This window comes from Haliotis asinina, chromosome 2 (genome assembly GCF_037392515.1).
Source record: "Haliotis asinina isolate JCU_RB_2024 chromosome 2, JCU_Hal_asi_v2, whole genome shotgun sequence".
NCBI classification, from domain to species: Eukaryota; Metazoa; Mollusca; class Gastropoda; order Lepetellida; family Haliotidae; genus Haliotis; species Haliotis asinina.
The window spans coordinates 60783838-60804852 of record NC_090281.1 but is presented as its reverse complement, the minus strand read 5'-3'; the positions used below and the strand labels follow the sequence as shown (position 1 = coordinate 60804852).

The 21015-nt window shown below is 40.5% G+C and overlaps 2 protein-coding genes across 2 annotated transcripts; one reads left to right on the top strand and one right to left on the bottom strand.

Moving 5' to 3' along the window:
• Positions 1 to 2408: 2408 nt before the first annotated feature.
• On the bottom strand, positions 2409 to 8423 carry LOC137271931 (transforming growth factor-beta-induced protein ig-h3-like). The gene is made up of 6 exons (XM_067804314.1): positions 8192 to 8423; positions 7055 to 7272; positions 6225 to 6411; positions 4713 to 4814; positions 4174 to 4284; positions 2409 to 2728 (listed from the first exon to the last, which is right to left on the bottom strand). The coding sequence occupies exons 1-6, from the start codon at positions 8349 to 8351 to the stop codon at positions 2583 to 2585; spliced, it is 924 nt and encodes a 307-aa protein (XP_067660415.1). The 5' UTR covers positions 8352 to 8423; the 3' UTR covers positions 2409 to 2582.
• A 4630-nt stretch (positions 8424 to 13053) lies between these two features.
• On the top strand, positions 13054 to 17814 carry LOC137274066 (transforming growth factor-beta-induced protein ig-h3-like). The gene is made up of 6 exons (XM_067807045.1): positions 13054 to 13364; positions 13850 to 14058; positions 14949 to 15153; positions 15587 to 15688; positions 16166 to 16276; positions 16904 to 17814. Exons 1-6 carry the CDS (start codon positions 13217 to 13219, stop codon positions 17029 to 17031), a joined length of 903 nt encoding a protein of 300 aa, XP_067663146.1. The 5' UTR covers positions 13054 to 13216; the 3' UTR covers positions 17032 to 17814.
• The last annotated feature ends 3201 nt before the right edge of the window (positions 17815 to 21015 follow it).

Here is a 21015-nt window from a genome sequence, read left to right as displayed (position 1 = left end):
GTCATTTATACCTTGAGGTAAATGTGACTTTTGTGTGCTTAATAGGCTCTTTAAACGACATGTGGCGAGGTCATTTATACCTTAAGGTAAATGTAACTATTGTGTGCTTAATAGGCTCTTTAAACGACATGTGGTGAGGTCATTTATACCTAAAGGTAAATGTAACTATTTTGCGCTTAATAGGCTCTTTAAACGACATGTGGTGAGGTCATTTATACTTAAAGGTAAATGTGACTTTTGTGTGCTTAATAGGCTCTTTAAACGACATGTGGTGAGGTCATTTATACCTAAAGGTAAATGTAACTATTGTGTGCTTAATAGGCTCTTTAAACGACATGTGGTGAGGTCATTTATACCTTGAGGTAAATGTGACTTTTGTGTGCTTACTAGGCTCTTTAAACGACATGTGGTGGTCATTTATACCTAAAGGTAAATGTAACTATTGTGTGCTTAATAGGCTCTTTAAACGACATGTGGTGAGGTCATTTATACCTAAAGGTAAATGTAACTTTTGTGTGCTTAATAGGCTCTTTAAACGACATGTGGTGAGGTCATTTATAATTTGAGGTAAATGTGACTTTTGTGTGCTTAATAGGCTCTTTAAACGACATGTGGTGAGGTCATTTATACCTTGAGGTAAATGTAACTATTGTGTGCTTAATAGGCTCTTTAAACGACATGTGGTGAGGTCATTTATACCTAAAGGTAAATGTAACTTTTGTGTGCTTAATAGGCTCTTTAAACGACATGTTAGAACATGCTGTAAAGCTAGTAGTAGTACTGATTCAGTATTCGTTGAGTTTGGGTGAAACGAAACATTGTCAAAAACATTGTCTGGAAACACACGAGCACTATGTTTGATTCAAACGGCCAAACACAACAGACTAGTGCAATGTCGGTTTTCTCTGTTAAATTCTGTTGTTATCATACTCGTTCTCTAGGGTGGTTAGTATGATCTGCATGTTGAGACAAATATCTGTAATTAAATACTTATCTTAAGAGCTTTAAATTGTACCAAAATATGAAAGAAAAGATTAATAAATGAACATGAACAATCGTCATATATAATGACTCAGAGCATTGGTTACATGGACGCATTTCATGATGGATAGTGTATTATGGGTAGTTCTATTGAATCAAGCTATGATGACTGGTATCTCTGCTGCAAACGTCATATTGGATGACAGATACACGGTACCTTTAGTATACTTTGAAAATACAATGGTCAGATTTGAAAACCAAAATGAAATCAAATGTGTGGGGAACTACTGATCCAAACATAACATTTACATTTCTAGCACCTGTTCAAATGTGCACAGTATTTCTTCAATCATGAATAAAGTTACCTATGTAACTAATCACCGATAACGCCCTGACAGATGATGTCCGCTGGCTTCAGATGTATCTGCGATTTATTACATTTAAGTCTGCGGAAGTATAAGAACTGTTTGTTACATTTTAATTCGGGAATCGTTGGTGGAAATAACTTAAGGGCTGATGATATATAATGTCAGTGTTCATTATTTCATCGAAATACTGCGCGTTGTGGACATTGGTACTGATGCTGAAAATACAGTGTCAGTACCCCGATATTTCATGGCGTTTTCCCTTCATCTGCTATCGTGTCAATTCATTTGGAGATTAAACAAACACTCAAGGCAAAACATGTGTCAGTAAAAGATATTTCGTTGTAAAAGATCGCTTATCAATGAAGTTGAGACCAAGGGAACGCATGGGTTTGACTCTGTCTTAAAATGTAGCAAGTTGAGTGCGCACAGCGCACATTTAGTCGGGGGTCAGACAGGACCACATTGAACCGTCGATTCCGTCATTTCAAAAGAGAGTTATCGCTCTCAAGAACAAAAAAATTCTCCCATTGTAAGCCATTTGTGAAATTTTATGCCACAATCGTTTGAGTGGACATGGTATATGTCAAAACATACCTATTTCAAGAATCATTATTAGGCAGAGGGATATACTTAAACATCAGCGGGAGCCAGCGTTTCGATCCTAGCATTAATACACTATGTGGTGCGTCCATTGATCGGAATCAGGAGTGTGAAGTGCTCTCAGTCGTTACTGACGATATCAAAAATGATGATCAAACATGGTATGACATTTTTTGCCATATTAGCATATAATTCTGTGATAGCAAACTGATACAAAATGTTTACTTCCATTCTAGGTGAAGGAAAAATGATTAATCACAGGTTCAATTTCAGAGACATTATTCTGAACTTTTTTGGAAGATTGAAAGCCCCAGTGTTGTAAAACATATTGTTCAAATACGATTACAAGAACGTGCGGTCGTTATGTTCCTAACACGTAAAATGCGCTGAATAAAATAATCTGTTTTGACATGTGATTGTAAAAAGCCCAAACTGGAAAAATTGGAATATCATAATCAATATTTTCCAAGATTTATTAGCTTGTTTCGGAGTGATCGTCCCTGGCGACAAGGATGTTTAGCAGGTCTTCATATGAAAAGATATGCAAGACACAACTTGTTGAATTACACATTCATACAGCATATTACATGTGCATCTTTAATAAGCAACAATTACATGCATTTTATTGACACTTTACGCGGAGGCTGTGGTGCCGGAAGTGAGCGCTTTGACCTGGTCAGCCAGGGAACTTGGGATCAGCACTTTGTCGATCTTGTGGACAACGCCATTTGTGGCACTTATCTCTCCAGCGAGGGTACCGTCATCGACTTCGTAACTGACTGGAATGAAACGAATGAAGAGAATGAGAGCAAAACTAGAAATTTCGAAAATAATCAACATATATTTGAATGGATGAAACCTTTCGGTTTAACAGAATAATCTGTACTCCAAAGTTTCGCTTTCATGCAAATCAATAGTTTGCATTGACCTACGCAATAGGGGTGCGATGACATGTGTCAACCAAGTCAGCAAGCCTGACCGACTGCACCCGTTATTCGCCTCTTACCACAAGAATGGGTTACTGAAGATCAGTCATAGCCCGGATCTTCACGTTTACATTACTCGAAGATCACTTTACTCAGATTAACAAGTAATGGTGAAAAGAAAAGGGGGGTTTTATTACTTGTTTACAGTCAGTTTGATTCAAAACATAAAATGTTCATTGAAATGCAGATCAAACTCAAGGCTTGTAGAGGAACCACCAGGTGTTCTAGAACCACGTTCACAGGCGCCGACAAAGTTAATGATGCTTTAACACGTGCTGTGCTGTCTCCACCCTTTCTCACACACCTGACTGTCCCTGTCTTTGCACTCCTGCCTCATAGTAGTAAAGTGTGTCAATATTTTAATGATAGTTTGTTAAACAACCTTTTCCTTTTTTTCCTGTTTAGGATTTAATTTCATAGAGTTGGTCTGACGTTTTGGTCAGCATTTGATAATATGAGTATTATGTATGTTTACTAGTTAGATTGAGCGGTCCGCTTTTGAGTAAAAGGGACTATACTATAGTTTCTGACACAAATTCCGAATACTGAAAACTACATCTCGATCTGAAATGACACATTTCAATGAAACCTTTTGAAATATGGTAAAATTATATTTAGAGAAGGATGAATGTACACTAGGTTTGACATGAAAGACGATATTAGTCCCACAAAAGATGTGATACTATATCATTTTGAGGTAACACAGTCAAGAGGAAACGGCACTTGTTATTTAAAAGTTAATTGTCACACAATTGAAATTAGACGAAAAAGCAATATATCTCAGTCAACTATTGAGAGGGACGCTACTACAGTTATGCCTAGCGCTTTAACCATTTGGGTTTAGTGTATTATGCCATGATGAAGTGTATAACGAAATTATAACAGCTCTAAATTTGATTTATTAAAGAACGCGCAGCGTACAGTTTTAAATGAAAGATTCAGAGCTGTTATAATTTTGATAATATACACCTCTGACTTTCAAACAAAGTATGTTTATCTCTATTCTACCATAGCTCCGTTATTAAGATACACACAGTGTTGTAAAATCAGAGGTATACACTCCCATTATATATTTCTGAATGACTTTGATTAACCATTCACAAAATAGTATTTACTGAAATCATGGTAGAATTATGCTTTTTTGGATTTAGCCAGATCTTGGATAACACAAAACTATCAAATATTCTCTTACATATTACCAGATGCAAAGAAGGGTCAATACAAATAATGGCACGTACAAATGAAACGGTGGAGCCTGATTCTGTCTTCCTCCTCAAAGGTGTGAAGAGATGCTGCGTGGTACCCAGACTTATACAGAGACCCAGGAATCACGTGGTACTTGAGGATACCTGTGGACGACAGAAGCAGATTTAACAGTACAACAATAACCTATGTAATATACGATATAATGGCGTTGAAACTCTTGCTGTCACGAATGATGAACAGCTACAACAAAGTATAGGCAGTAACCTTAGAGCAAATACTTTCTACCTTAAATATCCGTATTAATTCAACCTTAAAAGTATTAGATATAGATAAGGTATTGAAAGTAAATTTTCACTGATAATGTGTCACAAAACAGTTGTATAGTCTTTGACAGTGTTGGATGCACTTGATTTGCTCGATGTTTGGCAGTGAAATAATAGAACATTAGTATTAATCACTGCAATAGGCTATAGAACTCCTGCCAAAGAATTAACAACGAATCAGAAGATTTTAATCACTGAAACAAAATACACAACTCCTGGCAGAAGATAGAAATCACAATGGCGCTTACTTGCAAGGAGAGTTGGGTTTGTGACGAGGGCTTGGACGACGTCAGATCCCAGATCAGCAAAAGCTTTGTCAGTAGGAGCAAACACTGTGATTGGGTGCTGATCTGCAAACACAAATATGCTCGTCGTTCGGTTTTCCATAGACAGAAGCAACAAAACCGTTCCACATCCACAAGAAAGAGTGAGTGAGTTTAGTTTTACGCCGCACACAGCAATATTCCAGCTATATGGGGGCGGTCTTTGAATAATCGAGTCTGGACCAGACAATCCAGTGACCAACAACATGAGCATCGATCTGCGCAGTTGGGAACCGATGACATGTGTCAGCCAAGTCAGCGAGCCTGACCACCCGATCCCGTTAGTCGCCTCTTACGACACGCATAGTCGCCTTTTGTGACAAGCATGGGTTGTTGAAGGCCTATTCTACCCCGGGACCTTCACGGGTCCCACATCCATAAGAAATCTCTTCTAAAAGCGGAAACTCCTATTCCATTATGTCAATTACTACATACTTCAAAATGATGGCTTTGATTATCATTTGAGCTCACTACATTACGTAATATTTAACATTTGTGTATACATGCACATATTAAGCTGTATTGTTAAATTATGGGAGTAGCAAACGAGGTAAATGGGATCGGAAATCTGGACATAATACTGCTTGAATACTTTATTAGAATAAAGAAATCCCATAGTCGTCCACCGTTCTTTTTGTTAGCTTAAATATTTAAAAAAAAACAATTAAAATACGCCCTTTTTGATATACGTTTATGCGCATAAACATTGTCTCGACATCTGCTGGTCTAAGAGACTGTAACCAGTCTGACTTCTTGCTCAGTCGGATCCGCCGGCAAAACGTGCGAGCTAATGAGTCCTTCAGCAACCCATGCATGCCAAAAAAGGGGACTATGCTTGTCGTAATAGGCGACTAACGGGATCGCGTGGTTAAGCTCGCCCACCCGATCCCGTTGGTCGAATCTTACGCCTGGGCAGGCTCGCTGACACGGTTGACACATGTCATCGGTTCCCAATATGCGTAGATCGATGATCACGCTGTTGATCACTGGATTGTCTTATCCGCACTCGATTATTTACAGAGCGCCGCCGTATAGCTGGAATAGTGCGGACTGCGGCGTAAAACTCAACTCACTCACTCACTCACTCACTCATGCAGCACATGGTCATATTTTAATCTTTGCCCGTTGAAGTAGACCAGTGATTACGTTCTGTTCTCAGCATTTGTAAACTATTAGGATCCTGCCCTTGTATTCCATGCCATGGTATTATCATTATTCGCTGTCCTCGCTTCAGAAGTGAGTGAGTGAGTGAGTTGGGTTTTATGCCGCTTTTAGCAATATTCCAGCAATATCACAAGGGACACCAGAAATGGTCATCACATATTGTGACCATTTGGGGAATCGAACCTGGGTCTTCGACGTGACGAGCAAATGCTTTAACCACAAGGCTAGCCCACCGCCCATCGCTTCAGAAATCAACAGACACCTCCGCTCTACCTTGGAGAAAAGAGGCAAGGCCAGCGCTTTTGACTGCTGTCAGAAGGGTGGTCAGCTCTCCGTCGTTCGTGACGATATCGACAACGTTTCCAGATGGCGGCTGCATGACTCCATTCAGTTGGTATACAACACCGTTGCTCATTACGTGAGCGGGGAGGTAGACACGGTATCCCTGAGCAACCAGGCCCTGAAATAAGAAACATTTCACATGGAGTCGTTTTACAAACCAAAAGCATGAAACTACGGTAGAGATTTCTCTAAAGTTCTAGGTACCGTTTCACTAAGCTATCGTAGCGATACGACAGTTCGCTGTCGTACCTCCTTTACTTTACGCAGTAGTTGCTCTACGATAGCTCAGAGAAACGGGGCCTATCCACATGAACAAACGTAACTCTGTAGTGTTATAAATGGCGTACGCATATACGCTTATAAATGGCGTAGTGTTACGAACGCTTCAGTGGAAAACATCCGTGTTAGAACTGATCTTCAGTAACTCCTGCTTGTCGTAAGAGGCTACTAAATTAACGATAGCTGATTGCTGTCTCGTCGTACTGAATAACGTGTTGTGTTGAGAGATTACAATGGATGGGGAACTTCTTTATTACAGTGGGAGTGACGTATTGGTGTAGGCACCAACACCGTTATCAAGCAAGTGCCTCTCAAAGAAATGTTGTGTATATTTACACTTATGATGCAGTGTCTTAGACCCGTCTTTCAATTGAAATGTGTTGCGGGGATCGGTCTTTAATGGTATATAGAAGCCCAGCACAGTGTTATCTTCAGCAACTTTGCTTGAACATTAATGATGCACAATTCCAGTTTGCACTCACTCCAACTGACAAATAATCGTTCATTCTGATTTTGGAGCCCTGGAGAGAATCAAGAAGAAGCTCATTGACGGTGATGTCGGCAGCGTTGTGGATGCCGCTCACGACATGGTATTTCAGTACATCTGTAAGCTTGGCGGTGTCGTTTTGGAGGCTGCCGAGGACTGCAGCGTCAAGGTTACGGAAGGCTCGGTCGTTTGGCGCGAAGAGGGTGAAGGGACCTGTTCAAAAATCAAATTAACAGTAATGACACCAGGTGTATAGGTTTTTTACATTTCTTGCCCAACCGGTGGCACCTGCCACAAACTCATGCAAGTACAATTCTTTATACAGGAACATAGGAAGTTATTTTTATAAATACATGTAGTTGGGAGTAAAAAATACATCTGGTTTCCCGTGTGTAGGAAAGAAGGTCAGAGCCTTCACACAAAGTCCAGTTAAAAATACTACCAATGTGACCCGCCTGAAAGTTTTAAGGATTCATCGCATTTTTCTAAAGATGTCGTTTTTATAGAAAGCAGTTCGTTCATTAAAGTTCTAATGAAGTTAGAGTTTTCGTTTTGTTTGTTTGTTTTTGTTTTTTGTTTGTTTGTTTTTTTTGGGGGGTGTGTGTTTTGTTTGTTGTTGTTTTTTTGTTCTTTAACGTTTTTCTGTTTTCGTTTTTGTTGGTTTCTTTTGTGTTTGTGTTTTTTCGCTTTGTTTGTCTGTATTTTTATTTTACGGCCTTCTTGTGTTGGCTGGGGTCTGATGTGAGTATGTTCATTTGGGGATTTTTACCTCACAGTCAGCACTGTTAGTGCTGTATGACGATGGTCTGTAAATAATCGAGACTGGACTACAGAATCCAGTGGGCCATGACATTTTGGACATCGATCTGCGCAATTTGAAATCAATCACATGCATCTACGAGTCGAATCTTACGGCATGCCTTGGCTGCTGATGATCCACGTGTAGGTAACATCAGAAATGAAGAAAACCCATTAATGTAGAGAAAACCGTAATTTCACAGCCTCCTGTTTCCGTGAAATGTTCCATAATTTCAGCAACAAAACTACAAGCGAAGACATCAGACAAAAATCCACTCATCGTTTTTGTACAAGGAACAAAAAAACGGGGCCTGTCCATGAATCAAAGACTTACCAGCTCCTTTGAGAGTGTCAGTGAGTCCCGCCTTTTGCAGAAGGCTGACAAGTGTTCTGTAACTGTAACGACTTGACGTCAGGTAGTCGACGATGGTGTTCGTTGAGCCCTGTCCCCATGCCGCTACCACAAGCGCACAGAGAATTACCAAAACCTGCATGTTGTATCTGAGCGTTGTTACCGCAAATCCCCGTCACTGGCTGAGGAGAGGCGAGAAGGAGTGGTTCCCGAGGGCGAAGGACCTAATAGGTCGCGATTGCGGTCATGTGATACCCAAAATATTTTACTTCTTATCAAAGGTTACATGAAGGTCATATTGATAAGCGTCCTCACCCGTCGACTCTAACTAACTGGAGAAAGTAAGGTTGCACCACTTTTTGTTTTAGGTATTATTATGTAATTTTTTTTTATTTATTTTTTTTTGTAGAATTTGGTAAATGCGGTTAAACAGCCTTCAACAATGTTCAGCAAATGGATAGCATAAATGGGCTTCACACATTATAATATTATGGGGAATCGAACTAGGGCTTAAGACAGGAGAGAATGTTCACCAGTTGGCTAACACATGTAGAACAGTTTGTGGCATAACATTTAGGAAGTAATAGACAACTGTGCATTTAACACAGTAAGTAAACTATTGTGAATCCCTATCAAGTACAACGGGTTTAATACATTACAATGAGTCGCCTATAGCTGTAACACTTCTAGGAACGATATGTTCGCTACATTATGGACTATATTGTATGGGGACATGATGCAGTTCATGGACTGATGCCACGATGAGAGTATTGTACTGGTTACACATTCACTGCTAGGTACAAAGACAAAAGGCCATGTCAGATGAGACACCGCATGTGCTTAAATTTGCTTCACTATGGCTCAGAATCAAGAAGGCTGAAGCTGAACTGTCATGCCACCTGACCTTTCTCTGACCAGTTAAGTATTACTAACAAAATAATATATTAAGAGTAAACGTAATTCAAATGGTAAGTATGACTGTCTTGCAGAGGTGCAAGACTTCATGTTAAAAAAAATCTCAGCTAATATATACTGAATACACATTCACGAAGCTTACAAATTTCGAAATAAGATTCCTGCTTTGGGTTTGATATGCGTAATTATTCACCTTATCTACTATTCCGAAATATCTTTCAGTATTTAGTATCTATATCTTTCATTGTTGTTACAACCCCTAGGGTACAGTGCACAATACTGTGCACTTAAAAGAACCCATGAATATGACCAAATGGTGGCCACATGAGTATGTGCAAGTACGCAGTTGTAGATAGAAAACGTACAGTAAACTTTACTACTGTGACAAACTGCCAGACGTAATATAATCCTGGAGTTCTCAATGGTTCCACTGCAAATAACAGTAAACTTATACTTAATTTAATGGATTTAATTAAGTTCCTTGTGTGACGCCGCACGTGTATAACATGTACTGCTAACAAATTTGCGATCAATACATAACGTCATGGTTGAGGTATTTATCTTTGCATTTTGACTTTGAAAAGGTAACAAAGAAACCTGACTTGCAATTCGACATCAGAAAAACGGACATGCGATTCTCCGAGCAGAAACTGGACAACTGGACAACTGGACCAACAGTGACGGGAGCACGATTATGTCCATAGAGGTGTCTGGAACTTTGTGGCGCCTTATCTGGAATTTGAAACCACGCTTTCAGACTGATGTACTTAATCGCATGCACACGAGGTCAGCGATCTAACCAGTTCGCTAATTCAATAGTTTAACCTTAAACAATCGTACCAGTTCGATCTGAGGACATTACGGGTGTATCCACGTACCCATAATGTGTTGTGATGCACCAAAGGGTCTCCTAAATCATTTACATGTCATCGTAATCTGGGGGTCATGTTGCCATCCTTCGCCTTGGTCGAGTGCGTACTCCGAAACAGCCTCTTGATTAACTCTTTAGATGAGGATGGCCATTTACCAATGCCTGTACTATTTCTTGTTATATTCTGCCATGTGATAATCATTTGTTGTTTGTCATGTAGTAGTTATGTGGTTAACTAAGTACATACGAGAGCTGCCAACTTTACCAGACCCATAACCATGCGTCTGCTATTTCATGTATACTGTGATGTCAACAAGGAACACATCCTACTTTGGGAATCTAAATTCATCTCAAAAAGTATTTATTGTAAGTGGAATCTGTATTGTACGAGGGTTGGCTGAAAAGTTCTAAGCCTCACTGTGAAAAAAAGTTACAAAGTCCACGTTTGTAATTTATGTTTTTACATAGTCCCCTTCCAAGTTCACACACTTTTGCCAGCGATGCTGCAAGGCCCGACTCCCGGTCAGGAAGAAATCTTCTTCAGCTACCCTAACAAAATCAGTCACAGCGGAAATGATGTCATCATTACTTGCAAAATGGCGACCGACGAGTTCCTTTTTCATTTTGGGGAACAGGTGGAAGTCAGAAGGAGCCAAATCAGGTGAATAAGGAGGAAGGTCAATAATGGTGAATAAGGAGTTCAAAGCCACAATCGCGGATTGTTGACATGGCCACCACCGATTTGTGAACAGGCGCATTGTCTTGGTGGAAGAGGACACCTTTAGCGATCATCCCTCGTCGTTTGGCTTTGATTGCTTCTCGCAACTGGTTCAGTAGATCAGCATAGTATCTGCCGTTGATAGTTTGACCTTTTTCAAGATAATCAATGAGCAGAATACCCCTGGAATCCCAAAAGACTGATGCCATCACCTTTCCAGCTGAAGGAACAGACTTGGCTTTATTCGGAGCTGGTGAATCAGGATGCTTCCACTGTTTTGACTGTAGTTGTGTTTCTGGTTGAAAGTGATGTATCCAGGTCTCATCCATGGTTACAAATCGTTCCACAAAATCATCGGGATCTGCTTCAAAACGACGCAAATTGTCAAGGGACGTCTGGAAACTGACACGTTTCTGTTCTGCTGTCAAGAGCTTTGGCACCCATCTTACAGAAACTTTAGTCATTCCTAATTCTTTGGTGATAATATGCGCAACCCTCTCATGAGAGAAGCCCACTACACTAGCAATATGTCGAGTAGTCAATCGTCGATCATCCATCAACATATCGAGCACACGCGTGATGTTTTTTGGAGTGGTTGCTGTTGAAGGCCTTCCTGAGCATGGGTCATCATCAAGGCTTGTCTGCCACGCTTAAATTCTGCAGCCAACTTCTTTACTGTGGAAAATGAAGGAGCATCATCCCCTGGAGTGGAGACCATGTCAGCATGTATCTGTGTTGGTGACATCTCTTTCTTTTGCAAGTACTTGATGACTGCCCTGTATTCAGTTTTGTCCATTTCTGATGATTTCAGAGGGTAGGTTTACCATAAGAGCTGTAGTTGAGATAAAACTAGTAGTACGTTTGTAGTTCTTGTGTCTATGATTCACTAAAGGATTGTCCTCATTGGTGGCAAACACCTCTCTCTACCTGGTGGGGAAAAACCACTCAGGCTGAGAACATTTCAGCCAACCCTCGTATCACGAACCCGTGAAGGTCCCGGGGTAGAATAGGCCTTCAGCAACCCATGCTTGCCATGAAAGGTGAGTATGAGGCTTGTCGTAAGAGGAGACTAACGGGATCGGGCGATCAGGCTCGCTGACTTGGTTGACACATGACATCGGTTCCTAACTGCGCAGATCGATGCTCACTGGATTGTCTTCTCCAGACTCGATTATTTACAGACAGCCGCCATATGGCTGGAATATTACGTAAAACTAAACTTACTCACTGTATTGTATCACAGTTCACATTATCCCCACGAATTTGTTGACTTTCTGAAAGTCTAAGAACGCTTTCTGACCCATTTCAGACGTATCAGACCTTCGTGATTTATCACTGTTCTTGAACTCGACAATATTCAAGCTACGTGACAGTTGTCTGTAATAAAGTAGACAAGACCAAATAATCCAGTGATCGATATTACAGACATCTATCTACGCAAATGGAATATGATGACATGCATCAACCAATTCAGAGAGTATGACCACCCGGTTTCGTGTGTCGCCTTCTGGGACCAACCTGGATTGCTGGAGCAAATTCTAACCCGTTTCTTCTCGGTCCCATATCAAACAGCTGCATATGAAATATCTGTTTAATATTTCATATATAGGCACAAGGAAGCACATCATACATAGAAACTGAAGAAAGCGGTATGATGCAGATTGCGATCACTGAAATCTGTCACGATACATCAAAATATCTACTACCACTGTCATCGTAAAAGCTCCCACTGAGAACACTGAGTTCCTCTATGTTGCAAACAATTAATGGCAGTTGTAACACTGAATTATCTGCCTCCAGTCAAATCATTTTGTTTATTTGCCATTGTAACTCTGATGAAATAGTGGGGAAACTGACTGCCTTTCCGTCGGCACGTAAGCTTGTGCGAAAATAGGTGTCACTACATTTGGGTAAAGAGGGAAATTTGAAGATTCTTAAAATGGCTGCTTACACACAGGTGGTACCAGTGACGATGGGGAGATGGAGGGGGTGGATCCTGCATGGAACCCAGGGTAACTGCGCACCCTGTCACTCACAAAATATCAAAACATCCTCTTTATATCCTTAAAGTAAGTAAGGTCGTCTCAAATGGACAATTACATTACTTGCATTTTGGAAACTAATCTTGACCATCCTGTTTCGGAATGCAATATTTAGTAACAGCCTTCGTGCCCTGAAGAACTGTTATCTACGTGTGGAGCTGCAAGCACATACCACATTGATAAGAAAGGTGCGGACTCATGCTCAGTATGAAAGTCATTCCTGAGAGCTAACATTTGGGTGTTATAGATCTGGTCAGCTGCAGATTAAAGCGTGGCCACACGCGATACCCGAGTCTGCGACCTCTTACAGAAATGACTGTGGTCAAAGATACGCATGCGTTGTAAGAAGTAGGTTATATAACTCTATCTGTAGGAAACATACAAGCCCTTTTGCTTCAGCAAAATTTCATAGCCGGCTGTCTTTTTATCAGTTGCTTCAACTTTCGGCACCTTCCTTCAAGATGATCCGGGTGGTTGTGCTGGCTCTTGTGGCAAGTGTCGCCCATTGTTTGCCAAATTTGGTGGATGATTTAGCGGCACACGGGAACACCTCCCAGCTGGCGGGTCTGATAACTAAAGCTGGTCTTGAAGCCACACTCAAAGGACCAGGTATGGCAGTGCTATGAGGAATGTCTGGCGTTCAGGTTGTACATCCAATGTTCTAGTGTAATGTAGGAACGTGTTCTTCATTATCAGAGTGAGTGAGCATGCTTTTACGCCGCTGTTAGCAATATTCCAATGACATAACCAGAAATGGGCTTCACACTTTGTTTTCATGTGGGGAATCGAACCCGGCCTTCGACGTGACGAGCGAACGTTTTAACCACTAAGTTATCAAACCGCCCCTTCATGAACAGAATTGGCTCAGTAAGACATTTTAGGAACCAAGCATGCACGGGTTCAGGTGCATTAACAAGAATGAATGAAATATGTAAATAAATTGACGTCTTTTCTTCTAGTACACTTCATGTACTTGAAGTATTAGCATGAAGAAGGACTCGCAACGAAAATATGTTATATAAACACATCCTATCGTACATAATGTCACAATAGAATGTACCATTGTAATCAATGCTAATTTATTTTCTTCAAAGGTCCGTTCACCATCCTTGCTCCCCTTAATTCAGCGTTTGACGATATCCCAAAAGATGATCTCAACGCGCTTCTCGCTGACACAAACGACCTGGCCAATACTCTCAAGTACCACGTGTTGCAAGGAGAGATCTTCAGCTGGGACATCCAGACAGGCCGTATCGTCCATAGTATCACTGGCCACGCCATCAGGATGTACAAACAGGGCAATGTAAGGAATGCGCAGGGCATCGGGATGTATATAGGCAGGGAAATGTAAGCAATATAAAAGACAATACATCAGGGTGTACAAACAAGGAAATGTGAGTATTACACACTGGACACGGCATCAGGATGTACAAACAGGGCAATGTAAGGAATGCGCTGGGCACCAGGATGTATATAGGCAGGGAAATGTAAGCAATATAAAAGACAATACATCAGGGTGTACAAACAAGGAAATGTGAGTATTACACACTGGTCACGACATCAGGATGCATATATACAGGGCAATGTAACTGATTTAAAAGACAATACATCAGGGCGTACACACAGGGGAATGTGAGTATTACACACTGGTCACGACATCAGCATGCATATATACAGGGCAATGTAAGTGATATAAAAGACAATACATCAGGGTGTACAAACAAGGAAATATGAGTATTACACACTGGTCACATCAGGGCGTACAAGCAGGGAAGTGTAAGTATTACACACTGCACACGGCATCAGGGTGCATATATACAGAGCAATGTAAGTAAGACAAAAGCTTGAGCAGACAATACATCATGGTGTGCAAGCATTTCAAAGTAAGTAATGAACACTGGACTCATGCACACACAAATTAGATTCGGTAATGCACCTAATTGTAGATAGAGGGCTATGTAAACAACACACGCAGCAAATGACATGAGAATGTACAGACATAACAATGTACGCAGTTCACAAGTAATTACACTCACAACAAACTGTACCCGATACCGTTAGATTGTAAGATGAATGTAATACATGTCACGATGATGTCATGCTACAAAGCTTTGCAATCTACCGTACAGGGTTTTAGCACCATGGGTTAATATCAGCAGTGTAATGCCCCCTAATATCGACTTAAACTTTCAGGATATCTATTTCAACAATGCTAAAGCTGTAGCGGTCGACCTTGAAACAGATAATGGTGTCATCTACCTTCTGGACACTGTCCTGGATGTGCCCGAGGGCACAATCTACCAGATTCTGGAAAAGCCAGAGTACAAACTGTCCAAGTTCAGGTCGGCTGTCGACAAAGTCCGCTATGACAGACTGCTCAACACAACCTATTCCTATGGTCAGTTCAATATTTCTAACATTTTTAGGGTAGTCCCAGACCACTTATTCAGTTCTTTATAGGGATCATGTATTACATTTGAAGAAACGATTGTTTATTGTGTACATAGGAACGTATTGCTTTGAATGTTACGCCGTGCAGAGATACCAAGACATTAGTCAAAATATAAGAGGTCTATATATCCTTGATGGTCGGTTACGGTTGTTACAAAGTCGCAGTTCAACGTTTACACATTGCAAATTCGAGTAACCGTTATCAAGCAAATATTCACATGCATAAAATATGTACTTCTCTGTAGAAACAATTCAAGAATGATATATTTAGATTTTTATGAATTATTTTCTTAAGTGAATATTGGCCAGACAGAAATCAGTTTTCAGAGCAACAATCACATGACTGAAATGTTACATAAGTAACGAAGTCACTTTTTCAGGCAACTACCGTTACACCCTGTTCGCGCCCAGTGATGATGCCTTTGCTAAGTTGGACCAGTCACAGCTTGATCGCTTCTTCCAGAACCCTACTTACCTGTCAGGTATATGTGGAATGACTATTTTTACAGGCTGTTTTTTTCGGGTCGTATATTTCCTTTATTGCAGCCATGTGCAATTATATGCTCGTATGTTTGAGTGATATGTATGCATGTGTCACATCCTCAACCCATTTATGCATATCGTCCCATTCTGGGGACAGGTACAGTTAGCATTTCTCTCCTATTGCTGAAGATACACTTGCAGTATGGACGTGGATGAAGCTGAGTAAATTGTTTAGTGGTTGAATCATTCACATTACTTGTAGAGTTTAAGTTTTTTAATCATGGCCGCTTCCAGTGGCAAGGCAGGTCACCACTTCGGCTAAGTGTGAGGTGAGGTTTTCGAGAGATGTAAAATGCAAATAACCCTCAAGCTCTATCATAGCCAATAATGTCTTGGACAAGCAAATAAATTTAACGATAATAGCACATCAAATAACCCAACGGATCTTTAAGGTTTCTCTTCACATATGATTTCAGACTTGGTCCGTTACCATCTGCACCGTGGAACAGTCCACCTGAAGAGTTTGGACCGCAACGGTAGAATTACATCTATGTACTCTGGCCACGACATTGGTGTCGATATCAGCAGTGAGTACCTTAAACATTCTAACATATACCACTCAACGTAAATAAAGGAACACCAGTATTCTTCAGATGGTATAATTAGAGTTAGTCTGTCATGAGTGTTAGGTATAGTGACACACGGCCTTCTTCTCTAAATTGTTTTGAGATGCATATGCAGATTTACACATCACAGTGCATACAGACATTAGGACACAAGGTTTCCTATTGCACAGTCGGTGTCCGGTGATCTAAGCATTTACTATAGAAATAACAAAATTCGGTTGATTTTTATAACTTTACCAATGTTCCGGAATTTTCTAGTCGAAGGTGGGTTTGAATCCACAATCGAGGATGATGTGCAGAGGAGAACACATCGGGGTGCCGTTGTACAAGATGATATTATAGCTTAAGCGACCATGACTCTCATACCTTATATAGACTTAAGACAGTCTTAGCGCTAAGGTGACCGTAACTCTCATACCTTAACATAGACTTAAGACAGTCTTAGCGCTAAGGTGACCGTAACTCCCATACCTTAACACAGACTTACGATAGTCTCAGCGCTAAGTGCATTTTGTACAACATCACCCGCATATGATATACCTCACCGATATTGATAGAGAAAATAATTCTTTCCTCTTTGTTTTCCAGACAATGACATTCGTCTGAATCACGTGGCTCACATGACGGAGAGTGATATCGAGGCTGACAATGGTGTCGTCCATATCCTGGACCACGTACTTATTCCAAGTACCCTCACCGGGCAGATCATTGGCTAGAAACACAGTTCCATATACAATAAAACAGTGACATTATTATCTTGTTAATGGTCGTTTAAAGATAAACAGCTGATCAAAAGAAAGCATTCACCCATGTTAGACAGTTGCTACACAAAAAAACAAACACGGAATGTTTATTCCATGGTGTTGCATGTTTATCATATTTTATTCAGTTTTGGACCATCCGTGAAGACCCGTGTTAGGACTGGTCTTCAGCAACGCATGCTTGTTGTAAGAGGCCGGCGGCCTTGGTTCACACGTCATCATTGCGTTAAACTATACTCATGCTTTTGATCACTTGATTGTCTGGTCAAGTCGTGATTCTTGCAGACCACTGCTATATCGCTGTGAGCGGCGTAAAACAGAAATCAAAACATACAAACAGTTTGGGGCCATAAGGTTGCTTCGAGTTTCGTTGTATTGACGTTATTTAGCTTGCGCTACTATTGTACATGTAGTTCATTTTAGAAAGACAGTATGTGTGAAGATCCGGGTACGAATTTAACTTCAGCAAAAATTTTGTCGTAAGATGCCACAGACGGATGATGAGACTTGCTGATTTGGCCGACTGATGTCGTCGTATCCCAGTTGTGTAAATCGATGCTCATAATATCAGTCACTCGGTTATCTAGTTAGGATTTATTATTTTCAGACTGCTTTCAAATAGCGTCGTTAAATAACAAATTCACAAAATATATTTATTTGATTGTACGGAATTACTCCAGATGATACATGATCGAATATATACCCTCAACTCTTGCCAATAAATCTAGCTTGTATTTATTTTCGATTGCTTTTGACGAATGAGAAACTATTCCCAAATGCTTCCAGAAAATCTCAGAGAAGGAAATATGTCAGCCTTTCACATTTCTTAAACTGCCATTGGAACTAATCCTCGGCGTCTATCCTAAGAGGAATATCTTTTTATGGATACTGATACATTGTCCGGTGTAGATGTGTTGTTGATATGCCCCATCATGTTGTTTTCTCCCCAAATAGCACGACTGTAGTGGTGTATTAATTGCTTATCTCGCCCTACCTGACATCCAGACGCGCCCCCGCTGTTGAGAGAATTGACCTGTCTATATGGGTGCCCTACAGGTTGATGAAGCAAACCGGGCACATCCATTGATTCCGATGTGTCCAGTACTAACGGTGGTCTGTTTGATGTGTCGAGTCGATGCCTCTGTGGAATAGGACACGAGGGGCGGCATTCTTAAAAGGACTTAAGTCTTAAAAGTTACTTAAGCTCCAAATACAAACTTAACTTTTGACTTAGCTAAGACAATTTTTAAAGCTTAAGTCAAAACTTAAGAAAAATCTTAGACTTTTTTAGAATAGAGTGTTGGATGTATCTAGCGTAAGCTACGAATGAGGGTGTGTATCGAAGGCACTGATGTATCGAACTTCTGGATGTATCGAAGTAAAACGTGAAAGAAAGTGTTAAATCAGACCTTTAACTGCGACACAGGTGTGTTTGACTGCGATCCGTAACATATGAGAAGTATTTAAATAGGTCCTTTCAATTTCCACACAATTGTGCTTGACTGCGACCCGTAACAGATGAATATTATTGAAAAGCGCCTTTCAAGTGTGTTTGACTGCTAGCCGTACCATATAAGAAGTATTTAAGTAAGTCCCTTCAACTTTGACGTCGACTAGGACATATCCTCTCGCGTATCCATGCCATTCTGGGACCTCTTGTGTGGAAGACTCAGGGAAGGGCATGATGGTATCTGATCGATCGATCTGGTTAATTTGAATATGACCGCTGTCAACCATTTGTGTTTAACATTGTGTTTTCATCGAAGGATGTGGCGTTACACTACCGTATCATTAATGCATGTTTCACAACAAATATTCGCATGACAGAGTACGTGTAAAACAAGTACAAGTAGATTCACAAACTTGAAACTTGACATATCATTACATGTTCTCTTTTGGCAGGGCATGGATACAGATATATACTCTTCAAAAAAGGAACTTTATGTGTTGTTTTGGATTTACTGAGTATATACTGAGTGCGTTTAACTGTTCCAAACCCGTTCAATTACAATAAAACCATCGCTTAACAAATTTTCAAAATATGATTATCGAGTAAGTGTTTAGTAAAACCACAGAGGGGCTATTAAAGCCTCTTGGTCAGAGTAAAATGTCAGCATCTGGTGTGACCACCACGAGCATCGATAACAGCTTGGCAGCAGTGACCCACAGAAGAAAGGAGCTGTCACAGAAGCCGAATGCTGTCTTGAGGAATGCTTTGATTCCTTTCCTGAAGTGCTGTATAACGTTCTTGTAGTCACTAAGGTGGCGGAATGCGGCGACACAGGCTTCGACATCGAGTATCCCATACATTTTAATGGGAGACAAATCGTATGATCGAGAAGGCCAAGGTAACACCTGACCATTTCATTGGTGGAGGAAGTCCTGTCAAACACCTGCAACGTGAGGTCGAGCATTCTCATGCTCCAAAGATCAACCATTGACGTTGATAACGGGAACGCTGAACTGGTCTTCTGACTACCCACAGCCAGTCTGATCGAAGATTCGGCGATTTGAATTGTTGTGGGTGGTGCGTCTGTGGTGTTTCAACGAAGATGTCTCACCCTGATGTAACAATCCTGGGTGGCAGTGTTAACTCTAGGTCCACCTGACCTGGGTCTGTCATTAGCACTCCCAGTATTGTTGTATCGGCATAGGTTTGAGATGGTCTGTGTGGACAAGTTGAAGTGCCTTGCCACCTCATGCTGCGATACCCGTCCTTGAAAACGGCTAATGGCGTTGTGTCGTTGTCTGGTCAGTCTCTTGTCATCTTTAGTGGCTTAAATCAATGCATGTGGAGAACCACATGGTTTAAAGCAGTCAGTCATAGACTTCAGCTCAAGGTAATACATAATTTCATATAGCGTGCGTTAGAGCGATCGATTGACAACAGATAGGAGTGTAACGTTACATATTTGTTCAGCGTTTCTTTCTTCAATCGTTATGTCGTCTGCAATCATTTACCCACACGTTGGGATTCAGCATGCATTGGTTTCTGTCAAATATTTTCTTATATTTTTACCATGTCAAATTTCTATTTTTCGAAGAGCATATATGGAACATCAGTGCTACAAAATATGAACTAATGTCCATTGCTTTTGAAGTACGTTGTCACAATGAAGACTGTTTGGATAATTTATCAAGTGGTTATTTTGGTGGTGAATGGTTGTATTTAAATGTTTATTGCTTTACATTGCGTGTTATGAAGCATGCCTTTTAAGGATATTGAGCTCTTGGGGATTTGCACACTGGAGTTTTACACTCTGTGAGATCTGAAGAATGAAGAGATGTCGGTGACTGAATGAGTGAGTAAGGATGATTAAGCGCCACTTGCAACATTATTACATTCATGTCAGCTCCAAATATGATGACGAGAAATGGATGCAGGTCGCAGATGGGTACCAGGATGATGATGAATGTGGGTTTCAAACACACGATCAGCGTTACCAAAATGGTCAGCAGCGTTAAATACAAAGCACTCACTCACTCACTCTTTCACTCTCCACAGCCGAGCAACAAAACTATTTTCACAATAGTTCAGCTTTTGCTTGCTACCTCGTTATATTAAAAAAACTCAGAGGAAACGTTGGAAAATTGACAAAATTAATTAAAATGTCTAATACGGCCGACAGTGTGACACCTAAATTTTCTGAGACATTTCAGGTGACGAATTGGGTTTGGAATGTTGAATGACCCACGTATAATACATTGACACGTGACAGAGAACAACGTAACAAATTAGAAATGTATGCAAAAACGTTGCCATGCGTTTCCACGGAATATTGAACTGGGCAATGCATTCCAGCAGAAAAGTGGAGTTTAGTTCATTTGATTTCATTACAGCTTGGATTGATCCATTCATCAGTAACTTCGCATACCTTATCAGAAGTTATATCAGAATGTCACCATTCCGTTCATTCATATGGGTGTATCTTTTCCTGA

Bases quoted from the DNA above. Each gene is read 5' to 3' on its own strand.
- LOC137274066 (XM_067807045.1), top strand. From the start codon at position 13,217: ATGATCCGGGTGGTTGTGCTGGCTCTTGTGGCAAGTGTCGCCCATTGT. The intron at 15,154-15,586 runs GTCAGTTCAATA...TCACTTTTTCAG, and splicing joins CAACACAACCTATTCCTATG to GCAACTACCGTTACACCCTG. The intron at 15,689-16,165 runs GTATATGTGGAA...ATATGATTTCAG, and splicing joins GAACCCTACTTACCTGTCAG to ACTTGGTCCGTTACCATCTG.
- LOC137271931 (XM_067804314.1), bottom strand. From the start codon at position 8,351: ATGCAGGTTTTGGTAATTCTCTGTGCGCTTGTGGTAGCGGCATGGGGA. The intron at 7,273-8,191 runs GTAAGTCTTTGA...ATTTTTGAACAG, and splicing joins TGACACTCTCAAAGGAGCTG to GTCCCTTCACCCTCTTCGCG. The intron at 4,815-6,224 runs GTAGAGCGGAGG...TTGTGTTTGCAG, and splicing joins CCTTGCCTCTTTTCTCCAAG to ATCAGCACCCAATCACAGTG.